The following is a 15,921-nucleotide window of genomic DNA, read 5'->3' as shown; positions in this document are numbered from 1 at the left end:
TGACTTCAGTCCTACCGGCCTTCCAAGAGAGAAATTAAAATGGAAATGCACATTTCCTAATTATGCATCCAACTCTAGTTGCATATTGGCAAGGGCGGCCGCACTGAATGTTAAATTAATTTTGCACAATAGCTCAAGTCTATGTAACGTCAAAGTTTTCCCAAAGTCACTTTCTTAATCACGTGAAAGATAGCCAAGACTGATCAGTAGTATGTAGCTATAGACAATCAGAGGGAAAACATTTAAACATCCCAGCATGGTATTTCCATTTAAATCTGATTACAGTGAAATAAAACTGTAGCCATTAAAGGTTTAGAAGAACTACAAATACAAGCAGTAAAAGAAGACAGATAGTAAATGAGGTAGTAAAACATTTCAGCAGGGCAAACAGCTTATAGCTTTCACTCAGCCTTCCTGAAGCCACAGTGCAACCACCACAGACCTTGCACGTTCCCTGAACTCCCCTTAAACCTGCAATTAACCTTTCACGCCTAATGAAGCTGTTTTTCTGGGAAATTAAAATATATAGTGGTGCCTGCTTTTACACAGACTTGGGAGGAGAGCATTTCAAAATGAATGACTTTTGTTCAAATGAAACTGCAAGTGCTGTGTTTGTATATCAAGTGGGAATGTTCTCTCCAAGGCTGTTTCATTGGGTTGGCAGTATTTTATTACTGTATTTATTAATTGTTCTGTATAATTGTTAAAAAAACAACCACCACCACCACCACCACCCCACACACACACCCCAGTAATTTTATGGTTAGATTGTTTCGGCCGATGTCTGCCATTACCATTTCATTTCCATTAGGGACAACTAAAGTTGTACTCTGAATTTCTGAAAGTTCTCCATGATTTCAGTGGTAATTGTGTGCCCTACAAGGTCTGCAAATACATATTTACTATGTCGATATTTAGCTGTTAGTGGACTTGCTTTTTCTTGAAGGTATGTTTACAAATGTTTAAAGAGAAACCACATTGTTATATTAGACCCCAAACCCAAACCTTCTACTGAAGGGTGGATTCCAACTCCTGAAGCCCGTCTGTTGCTCTTGGAGATTCAGTCTTTACAAGAGAATGCTGTACATCTTCCTCTCATCCAGCAGCTGGTGAAGTTGAAGCACCAGCCTCTGGTCACCATCCCACATTGTAACCCATTAACAGCACCAACCGTCCTTCCTTATACTTTGGGAAGCCATATAGGTGTTTTTATGTCCTGTGTTTATGGGTAAAGGTTTGATTTAGCTGCGTATCTGTGTCGGTTCTTGACATTCAAATCAGTAATGACTGAAACTGTGCCTGTTTTCTGAAGATAGTCCCAAAGAAAATGGCTTTCTTCACCTGTGTGCACCCTGGTTGATGCAGGTGGTCCAGAACCCTTGATGGTCTCAGGTCACAGCTGCCATTTTGCAACAAAAGATACGTGGGAAACAGATAAAGAGGACGACATGGTTTCTTTTCATGGGTTCCTATTTCAGATTTAAATAATGTCAGTGTTACGGTGCCTAGTTAAAGAACCAAGAGTGCAAAAGGGTAAACCTTATACTACTTAAGCCTCAGTCTTTGGATTGAATCTACTGACGTGTTTTGATGTCAGTTCGGTTAGCCTGCAGCCAGTGCGTGTGCATCATTTTGACATGGTAAATGAAATTCCTCTAGACCGCCAGTCTAAAATAATGAATTGTTCCCCCAGTTAATTGTATTGCTTTGATAACAAGGAACTATGCTGGGTCTAGAGAACACAGTAAGTGGATTCCTCCAGATGATTTGTGTGACATTTTGAAAAATTATCTTCTCGGGTGACCTGATTTTAATGGAACTCTCCTGGCAGTGTGTACCCTATCCAGCACTGGCTGGCAGGAAGCACTTCCTCCTTTGGTGCAGGGAGCCCATCAACAGACACCCCTGACCCGGAAGAATTTCCCAGGGATGTCTGGGAATAATAAATAGAAAACCTTTGCTTCAAAGGGCAGGATGGTGAACTTGTTTCTGGGTCACCTTTATTTATATATATTTTTTTTTAAATCCCACCACCAGAATACATCTCAAGCTACCTGTTATCTTTTCACTACCAACACAGAAATGTTACATTGGACGGTGAGCATGGTAGATATTTAATGTTTGGTTTTTGGGTTTTGTTTTTTTTGGGGGGGTTTTTTGTAGATATATGTTTTTTAAAGAGCTACTGACCTGACTTTTCTTTTTGTCAGTTAGGAAAACTAAAGTATACAATAACAAAATATGTTGGAAGGCACTGAAAGTTAAAAATAGTTTTCTGGTTTTTTTTGGTTGTTGTTGTTGTTGGCTTGATTTTTTTCCCCCCCAGTAAATCTCTTTGTCTCTGCCCCAAAGTCAAGAGCCACCTACACATTCTATGGGATTCAGGAAGACAAGGATCTGGTCTCCCTTGTTGACTGTTGTTTCCAGTTTCTCTTGAAGGTTGAAAAAGAACTAGGCTGCTTTTGTTTGACTATTGTTGTAGTGGCTTTCCTCCTCCCAAGTTCTCTGTGTAGTAAAACCCAAAGAAATGCAAAAAGAATACTGGGAATTTACAGGTAACAATGTGAAGGTCAAGGTACACAGGCACATTTTGTGTTATTCATTAAAAGATTACAAAGGAGCTTCAGGTGGCTTAGCTGCTGAGCTGCCAACCTAAAGGCAGCCAGTTCGAATCCAGCAGCTGCTCTATGGGAGAAAGATGGGCAGTCTCCTCCCATGCAATTTACAGCCTTAGAAAACCCACTAGAGAGTCAGCTATAAGTTGATTCCAACTTGGTGGAATGTAACAACAACATAATTAAATTACAGGATGGATGAACTTTGTAATTAAGTAAAGGACTCAACTTTAACTTAATTAACCCATCGAGGAGAAAAGGCCTAGGCAAGTTATTCTCTGAGTCTCCCTTTTGAGATTAGGAGGTAAACATCCAAATATCACTGGCTGGAAAACTGCGGTTTCCTGAACATACATGGCCACTTATGTAGAAACTGAAAATCCAGTTGATGATTGTATTTTCCTCATTATCTAGTTATCTAGGGAGCGGGGTTAGTGGTAAGTGATTGCTCCTTCTGCACAAAGGTACACGGTTCAAATCCAGCTGCTCCATGGGAGAAAGCTGGACAATCTCTTCCTTTGCAATTTGCTATCTATGAAGATCAGTGATGGGTCAGTTCCAACTCGACTGTACTCAACAACTAGAATAACAGTGCTAATAAATATAGCACAAGAGATAGCTTTGACAGAAATGTATTTCAGCACAGTTAAGGAGGCTAGAAATCTGGATTTAGAGTGGCGGCTCTAGAAGAGAAGCTTCATCTTTCTCTGTGGTCTCTGAGCAAGGTCCTTGTCTCTGACATTTTGCTCTTGGGCGTTCATTAAGAGGCTTGCTTAGCATATCTCTTCCTCCATCTCAGCCATGGTAGTTGGTAAGATCATCAGTTACACACTTCACTCTTTAACTCTTCAAAAGCAGGTGTAACCACATCCACAGTAGGGACCTCTCTAAAGTACTCAAGAACAACAGTGTGTCTCTGGAGACTAAGGTATGTCTGGTACAGGCCATGGTTTTGCAATCACTTGTTATGCGTCAGAGAGCTGGACAATGACCAGGGAGATAGAAGGAGAATTGATGCTTTTTTTTTTTAAATCCAAAATTCTGTTTATGGAGATAATTTCATCTTTTTTTTTTTTTCTTAATGCTGCTTCCGTCTGAAAGAGCATCCTTCTGTAAGCCTTGCTTTTCCTCCTGTAGGCTGACAGAGAACAGTGGAGCAGCCAACACACAAAACTACTGTCTGTGCATGACTGAAGACTGTGGGGATTTTATAGCATCCTGGACATTTCACATCTGTGAAATAGGAATTCGGGCTCTGCACCAGGCGCTTCTTCTTGTGTTTCCTCTTCTCCTCTTCTGGAGAGGGATGGAGGAGATCCTTTGCGAGAGGCAGGTTGGCATGCGGAGGTCACAGCTGGAAAGGCAGAATTGATGCTTTTGAGCTTTGGTGTTGGAGAAGAGTGCTGAGGGTGCCATGGACTGCTAAGAAAACAAACAGATTCATCCTGGAAAGGGTTAAACCAGATTGTTCCTTGGAGGCAAGGATTCTGAGGCTTCGTCTGACATACTTTGGTCATGTTGTAAGGAGGGATCGGTCCTTGGAGAGGGACATCATGCTTGGAAGGGTGGAGGGACGGCGCAGGAGGGGAAGGCCCTCTATGAGGTGGATTAATTCGGTGACTGGAGCAATCAGGATGAGTGTGTCAGAAACAGTGAGATTGACACAGGACAGAGCAGAGTTTAGAGCTGTTGTACATAGGGTCGCTATGATTTGCAAGCGACTCGACGGCACATAACAACAATTCTTAGTTTTGTCCAAATCTTTGTTTTGTTTTCATTTTGAACATTTTGAAACCATGTCCTTCTTCTGATGTTTTACCATTAGCAGCAAAGCTGTTAAATGAAAAATAAGCATGGCTTGCAATTTTATGAATAAATTAAGAGCTGAAATATGGTTTATGATTTATTATTTTTCAAGTGAGCATGTTCCCAAGCTTTAGTGTCATTAGTAAACAGAATAACCTGTGAGAGACAATACTTTAATTAAACTTTGGACTTCAGATGCCTTGAAATACAAAGATACAATGACAGTTTCAGATTAGCATACATTTCCTGTTTGGGCAACTGAAAATGTTTGCTTTTCTTCTGGCACTATCTCTCCTGAAGGAAAACAACACTTGCAAGCATATGTAACCAGGAAAGTATTCTTTTTCAGAGCCTTTTTGAACTAGGTCAGGCAGTAGTTTCATGAATAATATTAGTTCATATTTGGATAGGGTGATGTTGAAGTTAGTGCAAGTGGCCTTTGTCCACATTAAAAAGACATATGTTGTTTGTCATTGTTGGCTGCTTCAGGGTAAGATGGGGCCGGGGATGAAATAGAAGAAGGTTATAAATGAGGACAGCACATACCAGCAGGACTGTGGGAACTTGAGTTTTGCCAAAGTTCATCTGTGGCACCATCACCCATGGCTTTTTAAATAAAGTACTTCAACTCCATCAATTAAAGGAATAAGAGAATGCAAATCTTCTACAACAGGGCAAGTGCCTTGCTTTATCTTACTTCAGAATTTGATGTGTGTGTTTCAGTAAAAAAGCCATGTTTATTTATACTTCTAACTTTTGAACTTCCACGGACTCTTTACAAAGCTTGTTATAGCGACCCTATGAATGAAAGACCTGATCATTTGCATAACTTTCTTTGTTTCTCCAAGTTCATAGAGTTTCCAGAGGCAAGCTATTCTGGAAGTGGATGCCACTCCTGCTTCCAAGCTTGTTTTAATTGGGGAGCTCCACCAAACACTGTCCAACATGGGTAACAATTATCACGTTTGACCCATCAGTGTCACAGTGTTCAGCTTCACAGCAACTATGAGTTACCTCCATACAACAAATGGACAGACCAGTGATACCACTTAGAAGAATGTTTGACCAAAACAATTAAAGTGAAAGTATTTAATATACTAGGATAGTAGGTATCTTCACAACATCTCTTAAAACATTGACTTTTTTAGTTGACCAGGTAGACCAGTAATGATTGTCAATCTTGTAATTCCTTTCTTTAAGCCAGTTCTTGTCTTCTTCTCCATAAATCTCTTCTGTCCTGTTTGTAAAGTTACTCAGGACTCCCCTTTTCTTTTAAAAGTGTATATACTTTTAACTCAATTGCCACTGAGTCAGTTCTGACTCATAGCATTTCCTCCAGGTTTCAAATCTTTCCAGGAGGAGAGACTGACCTTGTTTCTTCCATAGAGTGGCTGGCTAGTGGATTCAAACCACTGATCTTACAGTGAGCTACCTGACACAGGTACCATGCCTCAAGGCTACATATGTATTTCTAGCCTCATGTATTTACACATGTAAATGCCTGACCCTGCTGTTTCGCTTACACACTGGCTTGCTTACCTCTTACTTTTCACAAATGTCCTTCACGTGTAGCTTAAGTACCTTGGCCACACTTCCACTTTACTCTGACTTGCATTCTCAGACAGACCTAAAAGAATTCAAAGGTCACTGCCTCTAAGGCTACTGGCCACTACCTCAGGCCTCACTCTCCTTGCCCATCTGCCCCCTTTAGTATTTCTTAAACCATTAATGCCCTGTTGGGCAATGACTAAGGAGGATAGAAGGAGAATTGATGCCTTTGAGCTGTGGTCCTGGAGTATTGAGGGTACCATGGACTGTTAGGAAAACAGACAGATTTATCCTGGAAGGGGTTAAACTGGGAGGCTCCGTCTAACATACTTTGGACATGTTGTGAGGAGAGACCGGTCCTTGGAGAAGGACATGATGCTTGGGAGGGTGGAGGGACAGTGCAGGAGGGGAAGGCCCTCTATGAGGTGGATTGATTCAGTGACTGGGATAATCGGGATAGGGTAGCTATAAGTCACAAGCAACTCGACGCACATAACAATGCCCTGTCTTTCCTCGATTTTTCACAACACTGCACTAGACTTTAAGGGAACTCTGCTAGTCTAGTAGGGAGTTCTGATAGTCTAATGTAGGGAAATGGGCTGTCATCCAAAGGGAGATGATTCAGACCACCGTCTGCTCAGAGGAAGAAAGATGGGGATTCTCCTCTGGAGCACTTTTCAGCCTCTGAAAACCCACTGGAGGGTCAACCATGAGTCCTTTCTGACCCAACGGCAGTGAGTGAGTGAGTGGCCCCAGTCTCTGAACTAGTTTAACTTCCTACTAAAATGTCCACTTTTCTTTGTGTTTCTAAATCTTCAGAGTTCTATTTTTGACACGCTTTTTAGGACTTGCTGACCCACAGAAATCACTTGATACAATGCTCTTTTACCTGCAAAAAGATTCTAGCAGGAAGCCTTGATCTGAGCGGTGTGTGATAGAAGAGAGGACTCCAGCGCAGGGTCAGCTCGTTCTGAATCAAGGCTCCATAGCTTCGGAGAAGGGGAAATACAACTAGAGTCTCTGATGTTCTCTCTTTAAAAGAAAGCCAGCCGTCTGGCCTCTTGGCCCTTTTTTGTCTTAACAAGGAATTACATGGGATGCAGTAGAAACAGAATGACTATGATAAGGCAGGCATCTAATTAATCCCTCCACTACACAAATTTACGGAAGTCTTTGTACTTCCTGAGCAGCTTACCAAATGTTCCTATCTAACAGCTGTCTGAGTTTGAAACACAACTGTTTCTTTTAATTACCTAAATGAGAGCTAGGGGGTCATTTTTGTGTGGCTCTTTTGCTGATAACATTCAGGGGCATTTTTCTTATATTGATGATATTTATTTATCAGGTAATTTCTTTAAAAATAATTTCTTGCATTTCCACTTAATTGTAGCATGAATCTGTATAAGGGAATGGAAATAAAATATTTGTAAAACATCTCTGATGAAAATATGCATATCGCTCAGAAAGAAAAAAAGCAAAGAAACAGTTTAAAATTAGCAGAATCCAGTGCAGGTGTTTCACCAAAGAATACCACTCATGAGGTGACAGCAGTGTGACAGAGAGCGAGTACAGGTATGAGAAGATGATCAATATAATTTATCATCATGCAATTATTAAAGCATCACTGGCTTACCACACACACACACTGGTTGTTGTTGTTATGTGCCGTCGAGTCGTTTGCGACTCATAGCGACCCTATGTACAACAGCCCTAAACCCTGCTCTATCCTGTGCCAATTGCACTGCCTCTGACACACCCATCCCGATTACCCCAGTCACTGAATCAATTTATCTCATAGAGGGTCTTCCCCTCTTGCGCTGTCCCTCCATCCTCCCAAGCATGATGTCCCTCTCCAAGGACCTGTCCCTCCTTACAACATGCCCAAAGTATGTCAGATGAAGCCCCAGAATCCTTGCCTCCAAGGAGTTGCTTGGTTTAACCCTCTCCAGGATGAATCTGTTTTCTTGGCAGTCCATGGTACATTTAATACTCTTCTCCAGCACCACAGCTCAAAGGCGTCAATTCTCCTTCCATCCTCCCTAGTCATTGTCCAACTCTCTGCTGCATAACAAGTGATTGCAAAGACCATGGCCTGTATCAGGCACACCTTAATCTCCAGAGAGACACCTTGCTCTTGAATACTTTAGAGAGGTCCCTAACAGCAGACTTTCCCATCGCAATACATTTTTTTATTTCCTGACTGCTGGTGCCAAGAGTGTTGACCATGGAGCCGAGCAAACTGAAGCTGTGAGCAATCAATCTCAATCTCTTCGCCATCCATCCTGATGCTACCAATTGCTCCAGTAGTGAGAATATTTGTCTTCTTGACATTGAGCCGCAGTCCATACTGAAGGCTGCAGTCCTTGACCCTCTGCAACAAGTGCATGAGGTCCTCCTCAGTTTCAGCAAGCAGGGTTGTGTCATCTGCATAACGCAGTTAGATTGACTAACATCCCAAACCCTGACAACACGAAATAGTCATGAGGGTACAGAGCGACAGAACTCCCCACTTATTACTGGTGGGAGCAGAAATGCCCTTCTCAAAGACAATATGGAGATTTCTTGCAGAGAGAAATATGAGTTCACTAACATAATCCATTAACTATGCTGCTAGACATTACTGGAATGAGTTGAAAACTTTGGGCCACACGCACACAAAACAAAAAAATCAAACGTGCATATGAATGATTGTTGTTGATTGTCGTCGAGTCGAGCACGACTAGTAGCACCCTATGAACAAGAAGCCTGAAGCCTTTCTATAACTATCATCATTTATCAAAGTTCATAGAGTTTCTGAAGGCACAGCAACTTTGTAATTGCCAAAACTTAGGGGCAATACACATGTCCTTCAGTAGAGAGATGGATGAAGTAATTGTGGTATATGCATATAATATGCAACTGAATAATCTCCAGGGATCAATAGAAATGTGCTATCAAGCCAAAAAGAGATGTTTTTGGAAAAGACAAAGCTATAATGAAAAATAATAGAAGTTCAGGGAGACTAAAAAGGATGCTTGTTGACTTCCAATAAATAGCCAAACGCTTGATTGCTGTTATTGTTATTGTTGTTGCGACTCATATCGACCCTATGTACAACAGCCCTAAACTCTGCTCTGTCCTGTGCCAATCGCACTGCCTTTGACACACCCATCCCGAGTACCCCAGTCACTGAATCAATCCACCTCATAGAGGGTCTTCCTCTCCTGCGCTGTCCCTCCACCCTCACAAGCATGATGTCCTTCTCCAAGGAAATGATCCTTCCTTGCAGCATCTCCAAATTATGTCAGACGAAGCCTCAGAATCCTTGCCTCCAAGGAGCAGCCTGGTTTAACCTTCTCCAGGCAAACCTGTTCATTCTCTTAGCAGTCCATGGTATATCCAATACTCTTCTCCAGCACCACAGCTCAAAGGCATCAATTCTCCTTCTGCCATCCTTAGTCATTGCCCAGCTCTCTGATGCATAGTAAGTGATTGCAAAGACCATGGCCTGTATCAGATACATCTTAGTCTCCAGAGTGACACCATCACTCTTCAGTACTTTGGAGAGATCCTTAACAACAGACTTTACCATCGCAATATGTCTTTTAATTTCCTGGCAGCTGGTGCCAAGAGTGTTGACTGTAGAGCCAGGCAAACTAAAGCTGTGAACAATCGCAGTCTCTTCACCATCCATCCTGATGCTGCCAATTGGCCCAGCGGTGAAAATCTTTGTCTTCTTGATATTGAGACTCAATCTGTAGTGAAGGCTGCAGTCCTTGACCTTCTGCAGCAAGTGCTGCAGGTCCTTTGATTACTAAGTAGAAAATAATGAAAACACACATTCAGATGGCAGCAAAGGATGGATGGAAAATGGAAACACAGGCAGGGGCTGGGGTGGATTATGACAGATTACTCTAAAAAGAGAACTGAAGCTATTCTGCATGATGCTCTGATGGCAGATATATGACATCATGAATGCGTCAAAGCCCACAGAGCCACTCAAGTCCAAGAGTGAACCCAAACGTGAAGTTCGAACTTTAGCTAAAAATAATTTATGCATCTTAGTTTCATTGATTATAACAAAAATATCACACTAATGCACAATGTTGATAATAGGAGAAATGGGGGTGGGGGTGAAGAGAAGGGATGTATGTGGTACATACATACATACATACATACATACAGATTGTGTGATATTTTTGTAAATCTAAATGTCTTAAAAATTTGAGACTGTTTAAATATTTTTATAAGATGAATTTAATTTTTTGAAAACAGAAATAAAGACTAAAATTGACAATTCCTTGTACATTCAGATCCAACTTGCATTCAGCCATACAAAAGAAATTGTGAGGTCATATTGCACTGAACGTGAGGTTTTATGAAACACTGGATTTGTCCAGTCCAAATTGATTAACTTTAGAGTTTTGTTTTTCTTCATGTTTGAAATTCGAAGTCCAAGTTAAGAAACATTTTAGATAAAGAGCAGAGTATTTGGTGACTTCCAATAAGTAGCAAAATGGTTGAATCGTAAGTGGAAAGTAATAAACACACACATTCAGAAGGCAGGTAGGGGTGGGGGAAAGGATGAATGAAAACTGAAAACACAGGTTAAGGAGTGATATGATTGGTGTTACCTGATGAAGACTGAATCAATGGTGTGAAGCTAAATGTGTGGGAATTAGTGAATGACAATCTGACTTGCTCTGTAAATGTTCACCAAAAACACAATGAAAGTTGCAAAGTGGAGTGTACTGGGGTGGGGGGTGGGGATTGTATACCAATGAAGGAATTTTTCTTTTACTTTTCAAAGAGAAAAGTGAGCTGGGTGGGTAGGGGTGGACAGGGAGAAAAATGTAACAATGAATGAATGGAAATCCAAAATCTCTGTAAATGTTCATTAAAATTAATACAATAAATTAAAAAAAAAAGATGTTGCAGGATCAAAAAAAAAAGTTATTTAAAAAAGCAAAACAACAATTCAAGGTGCTGAGTGACTCACATCGCCCTCCCAGAAGCATTTAAATGTCTCTCTCCTTTTCTTCCAGGGCTCGCCATTGCCAGTGCCCTAATAGACATTTCACAACAGAAGCCTTCGGAGAATAAAGATAAGACGTCAGGCGTCCGGAATCGAAAGCATCACCTGTCAACACGCCAAGGGACTTGTGTCTGAGGAACTGTTCTTGTGTGCTCTGTGAAGTTCTCCTTCAAGGCTGTTCTATAGCCTCAGTTTTTATGGAGGCGGACCTCAGTCGGACCCCAGGGCCCAGTACAGCTCCCTCTGATGGGCAGTGACCCTCGTGGCCAAAGAATGACCAGAGTTGAATTTTTATAAAAGTAGCAGTGTTGATGGTCACAAATGATAGTCTGTTTTTATGATGATCTGAGACTCATCACAGATATGTTTAGATTACTCCTGGGGGGAGGGGGGAAGGAAAGGATGTATATTGTTTCTTATTGCAGATGAAAAAATATGTAATTCATATGAACCAAACTGTTTATATTCCAAGACTTTAAAGAAAGACATTTTCTAATGCCTGACTGATGAGAATTGTACAGTTTTTGCCTCATAAGCAAATTTTGAATCGCCTCAGAACAGGAAATGGACAAATTACAATGGCTTTAAATGCTGTTTTATCTCATTGTAAATGGGAATGACTTGATTTCTTTAGCAGGTGTAGCTAACGTATTTAAATATTTTACATGCCAATATCAGGTCCAAACTCAGTCTGAGGACATGACGATTTTCCACCTAAATGGAATGCTGACCAAAATGAGTCCATCCGGACAGATGCTGTGGGCACCTTCCGAGGGGGTTATTAGAATTCTGCCTGAAGAGGACATGCCTGGCAACAGTGTCAATTGCCTAAGTCATTATCAGAGCTGATAGAGCATGGAGAAGCCTGTCCAGCAATCAATTCTCCCCTCCTTCCAAAAACAGCCTCTGATCCCCCAAACCTGAAGAGCTCTCACGTAGTTCTTTGACGACCTGCCAAGTTCTGCTCCAATATGGTAATTTTGTAATTGCCTCAGAATCATTGGATTACACCAAAGGGAACCTTCTGCATTTTTCTACGAAAAGATCATCTTCTGTTGGTCTTTCTCTTCTAGCTGTTAGGTGTTACCTATCTTCTTCACAACGGCTCTGAAATGTGTCTTAGAGGTGACACTTCCCAAGTTATAATGTGATCTGACTTCCTTCCTGGCACCTGTACCACTGAGAAGATAAGTACAGAGGGGCATTTACTGGGAAGCATCAGCAGTATTCTCATGCCTGACGTGAACACATGGGTGTCATAAGAGAAAAGCTCCACTCTGACAGATTAAGTTTTTGTTATTTTTGGCCCGTGTTCAATATATTCTCAGTGGCTTAAAAAAATCTGAATTATGGCCAAAACAAGGGGGGAAATTATCCACAACAGTTAATCTATTGGAGCATAAAATCACTTCTGTCCTAATGTTGACAAAGGTTGACTGGAGCCCAGTTCTATGGACAGCTCACGTTTGGAATCACAGTGTCTTACCATCAGGCTGACTGCAGGAGATATGGAAAACACCGTGCCAGACATCCAAAGCCATTGTCTTCGATACAGTTTTGTCCACGATGAAAGCCATTTGAAAGTAACTGATGTTTAGCTCTGTACCTGTACTTTTCATGATCTTTGGATTCTCTGGAAGGTGACGACACCTTACTGTTTACAGCTGATGCAGAGTTACTTGCATGCAGTGGTTGTGCAGTAGCAGAACATGACCCTATTGTAACATTAAGTGTTTACTTCACAATGCCATTTATACATAGTTGGCTTACCCTGATGAAGACTGAATGTCAAATATAACCGGAATGAGCAAACAGTATGTAGTTGCCTCTGATAAAAGACTGTTAGGTTGCATCTAACCATGACTATGTCATTTTTTTTTTTTTTTACAATTAGGCATTTATGAAATAGAATATAACTTCCTTATGTTGGCATGATAATATTTCTATTCTCCATGAGCTAAAAACTACAACTAACACTTAGAATACTTTTGTATCTGCCTGTGAAGGTTTTGGGGGTATATGAGACTGGTTGTTTTTCTCCACTTCTATTTTCTCTCTCCAAGAAGCAATGAGCCGAGTTTGTAAATGTTTCCTAAAACATCCAAGTAATTTCATCAGCTTCTTTTTAGACCCTTTAAGTATTGCATTTTTTTTCTCATGGGAAAATAAAGGGATGAAACTGGTGATTACAAAAATACAATCACTTAAAAATAAAATAATTGCCCAATTTGTTTAATTCTGTCATAGTTGCTGCAAGAGAAAACATATATATAAGAAAAATACAAAAATACACAGAATTGCATGTACAATCTATTCCTGCTATATTTTTAGAGGCTAAGCAAATAGTATTATTCTGAAAGAGTTCTCGGGCTTCATCCACCTTGAATCTCACTGGTTCTTAAAACTTGAGAATATACATTTCAGAGAATTCTGAGTAAAATGCAATGTTATATTAAAGTCATCTGATACCTTTCTGGGCCGATTATTCCTAACTCTGTGAGTAATTATGCAATGTCTTCACTTATCAAAGCTTTTTTTTGGCAATAAAATTCTTCTCCCTCAGGTGAAGTACACAGAAAAGACTTTAGGGAGAATCACTTTCACTTTGAATCAGTCTGGGTGTGTGGTGAGTGTGTTTCTCTGGTTCATTTAAAAAACAAACAAACAAACAAACCCCCAACATATCAGATATACCACCAAAAAAGCATATGCAAATCGTAGCCAAGAAGTTAGTAGCCAAATGACTTATAATTATCCTGAAAAAGTATCTTAATATTTCCATTCTGAATGATTCAGAAAATATCTTTAGACTTTGGAATTTTTTTATTTTTGTGACGCATGAGAAGAAAACCATATACTGTGTACTGTATACTGCTGAGTTTCGCCCAACAAGAGAACTTTAGCTAGGAAACATTTAACTATGTATTTGATACTTCCTGTAGCTCATGACACAACCCTGCTTGCTGAGACTGAGGAGGACCTGAAGCACTTGCTGCGGAAGGTCAAGGACTATAACCTTCAATATGGATTGAAGTTCAACATCAAGAAAACAAAGATTCTCACCACTGGGCCGATGGGCAGCATCATGATGTAGGATGAGACTGAGATTGTTGACAACTTCAGTTTGCTTGACTCTACAGTTAACATTCCTGGTACCAGCAGCCAGGAGGAAATTAAAAGATGAATTGCATTGGGAAAGTCGGCTGCCAGAGACCTCTCCAAGGTACTGAGGAGCAATGATGTCAGTCTGGAGACTAAGGTGTGCCTGATCCAAGCCATAGTCTCTGTAATTACTTGCTATGCATCAGAGAGCTGGACAGTGACTAGGGATGTTAGAAAGAGAATTGATGCCTTTGAGCTGTGGTGCTAGAGAAGAATATTGAATATACCATGGATGGCTAGAAGAACAAACAAGTTCATCCTGGAGAAGGTGAAGCCAGGATGCTCCTTGGAGGCAAGGATTCTGAAGCTCCGTCTGACATACTTTGGACATGTTGCAAGGCAGAATCAGTCCTTGGAGAGGGATATCATGCTTGGGAGGGTAGAGGGACAGAGCAGGAGAGGAAGACCCTCAATGAGATGGATTGATTCAGTCACTGGGGTAATGGGGATAGGCATATCAGAGACAATAAGATTGGCAAGGGATAGAGCAGTGTTTAGGGCTGTTGTACATAGGGTCGCTATGAGTTGCAGGTGACTCACGGCACATAACAACAACATTTGATACTTGCTGTACCTCACAATAAGATACAACTTTTAACCATATATTTGATACTTGCTGTACTTCACAATAAGATACTGTACTTCACAATAAGATACAGCAAGTTGCCAGTGACTTGATAACTGTTCTCTGGCCATAGGGTCCCCTTGAGAGCAGATTCGTGGACAGATGGACAGGTGTAAAATGTGGACTCTGGAACCAACTTTGATGTGTATAGCTTTGTTCAAGTTTTGAACCTTGTGTAAAAGGAGTGTAATAGTGGCCACTTATTGAGATGTGCGGGAGGAGATAATACCATCAAACACGTGCCTAATGACCCTGGAGCAACCACACCACCCTCTCCACAAATCCTGTTAATTCTCCACCCATCTTCGCACCAAAGGGGAAAGCTGGGTAGGTTTCTGCAAATAAAGATTTCAAGAAAATACCAACTTCCTACATTTCTAGGCTATCCTAGGGATTTCTGAATTACTTTTTTTTTATTTCCACTCTGATGCTTGGATCTATTGAAGCTTTATTTCCAAAAAGAAATATTTTCTGTGATTTTTTTTTCATTGCTGCTGAATGGCATTTAAACAGGAACATCAAGTGTCACTTTTCATGTAAAATTTCAGTCAGAAGGGAAGGAGTCCTTATGGTTGAGGGTTTTTTGTTTGGTTTTCGCTTTTTATTGTGAAGGTCTACAGAGCAGAACAATTTTCCTTTCAGCCATTCATACTCATTTTGGGTGAAAGTTTACAAGCAAATTGGTTTTCCCTTCAAGAGTACATACACATTTTGTTTAGTGACATTGACGGCTATTCTAGTTTTGTGACACTGATTGCAGTTTTTCCATTTGTTGTCATACATGGTATGTCTCCATTGAACATAAAATGATTTGAAAAATATTTTACATAAGAGATTGACTTAAAAAAGAAGCCAATAAAGTCATTCTAGCCATGCACACTTTTTACATTTTTTTTTTATTTTATACTAGTTTACATAGAAAGTTTATAAAGTTCGTGTACATTGGTTCTCACACTGGATCTTTCCTTCACCCACCCCACCTTTCACCCATCAAATTGTGTGACCCTATGATTAAGCACCCCCTCTCTCCCTTTGATCCTCACACTCATTCTGCAATAATGATCTTAAACAGTATTTGTCTTCATGAAACTGAGTTAGTTCACTTAGTACAGTGCTCTCCCGTCCCTCCCATGTAAGGTAGTAATTTTTTT

The 15,921-nt window shown here is 40.6% G+C and overlaps 1 protein-coding gene across 1 annotated transcript in view; it reads left to right on the top strand.

Annotated features, from left to right (window-relative positions):
* The window catches only part of ATRNL1 (attractin-like 1), a 705,738-nt gene extending 694,620 nt beyond the window's left edge, over positions 1-11,118 (top strand). The window contains exon 29 of the mRNA XM_006879915.1: positions 10,994-11,118. Within this exon, the coding sequence (XP_006879977.1) occupies positions 10,994-11,118 (125 nt within the window). The remainder of the gene's footprint in view (positions 1-10,993) is intronic.
* The last annotated feature ends 4,803 nt before the right edge of the window (positions 11,119-15,921 follow it).

Source organism: Elephantulus edwardii, unplaced genomic scaffold (genome assembly GCF_000299155.1).
Source record: "Elephantulus edwardii isolate Elephantulus edwardi_28Jun2011 unplaced genomic scaffold, EleEdw1.0 scaffold00006, whole genome shotgun sequence".
Classification (NCBI taxonomy): Eukaryota; Metazoa; Chordata; class Mammalia; order Macroscelidea; family Macroscelididae; genus Elephantulus; species Elephantulus edwardii.
The sequence above is the reverse complement of the archived record's forward strand: the minus strand, read 5'-3'. Positions and strand labels throughout refer to the sequence as shown.